A 719-nucleotide genomic window follows, 5' to 3' on the forward strand; every position below is an offset into this window, starting at 1 on the left:
TATACATATACATATACATATACATATACATATACATATACATATACATATATATATATATATATAGATGAATTCCTTCTCAATCCAAAACGGCACTTACAAAATACTATATTTGTATGTATATTGGCATACTCTTTATCTATTGTACCTTATTCTTATTCCAACGACACAATGTATCCAAAAATGCACACTCTTTGTACAAACATATCTTACACTAATTATATTTGTGTATTTTTTTGTTGGTATAACTATATTCGTACTTATTATATTTATATATCTTTATATTCGTGTATATAAATATTTTTCATGTATAATTATATTCTCGTATATTTGAATTCATGTATAATTATTTCATGCATTCTTGTATTCATTCATAGTTTTATTCATATATACCTCCATCTCCCACAGGCTGCTGTACCAAATGTTCCCATCATGCCAAGTGTCAACCAAAACGACACACCTGTGACTTCACAGGAGACAGTGGACTCGTCACCAGAAGAAATCGCCGACGGTCACGCAACTGCACCGCAACCACAGGCTACACTCAACCACCACAGCTATGTGGATGCCACTGAGGTAGGTATATACACGTTAGTATATCTGTGATTGGGTTTTATGTGTGAACGAGGGTTATATATATATATATATATATATATATATACGTATATGATGCATGCATGTGGGTGGGTGTGTGTGTGTGGGTGGGTGTGTGTGTGTGT

General features: G+C 33.0%; 1 protein-coding gene across 1 annotated transcript; it reads left to right on the forward strand.

Moving 5' to 3' along the window:
• Positions 1–408: 408 nt before the first annotated feature.
• SARC_17892 (hypothetical protein) lies at positions 409–606 on the forward strand (the record flags this gene model as incomplete). Its single annotated transcript, XM_014288024.1, has 1 exon — positions 409–606. A coding segment is annotated over one exon (198 nt), but the record flags the coding sequence as incomplete, so codon positions are not given.
• Positions 607–719: the final 113 nt, after the last annotated feature.

Source organism: Sphaeroforma arctica (genome assembly GCF_001186125.1).
Source record: "Sphaeroforma arctica JP610 unplaced genomic scaffold supercont1.12602, whole genome shotgun sequence".
In the NCBI taxonomy this organism is placed as follows: domain Eukaryota; class Ichthyosporea; order Ichthyophonida; genus Sphaeroforma; species Sphaeroforma arctica.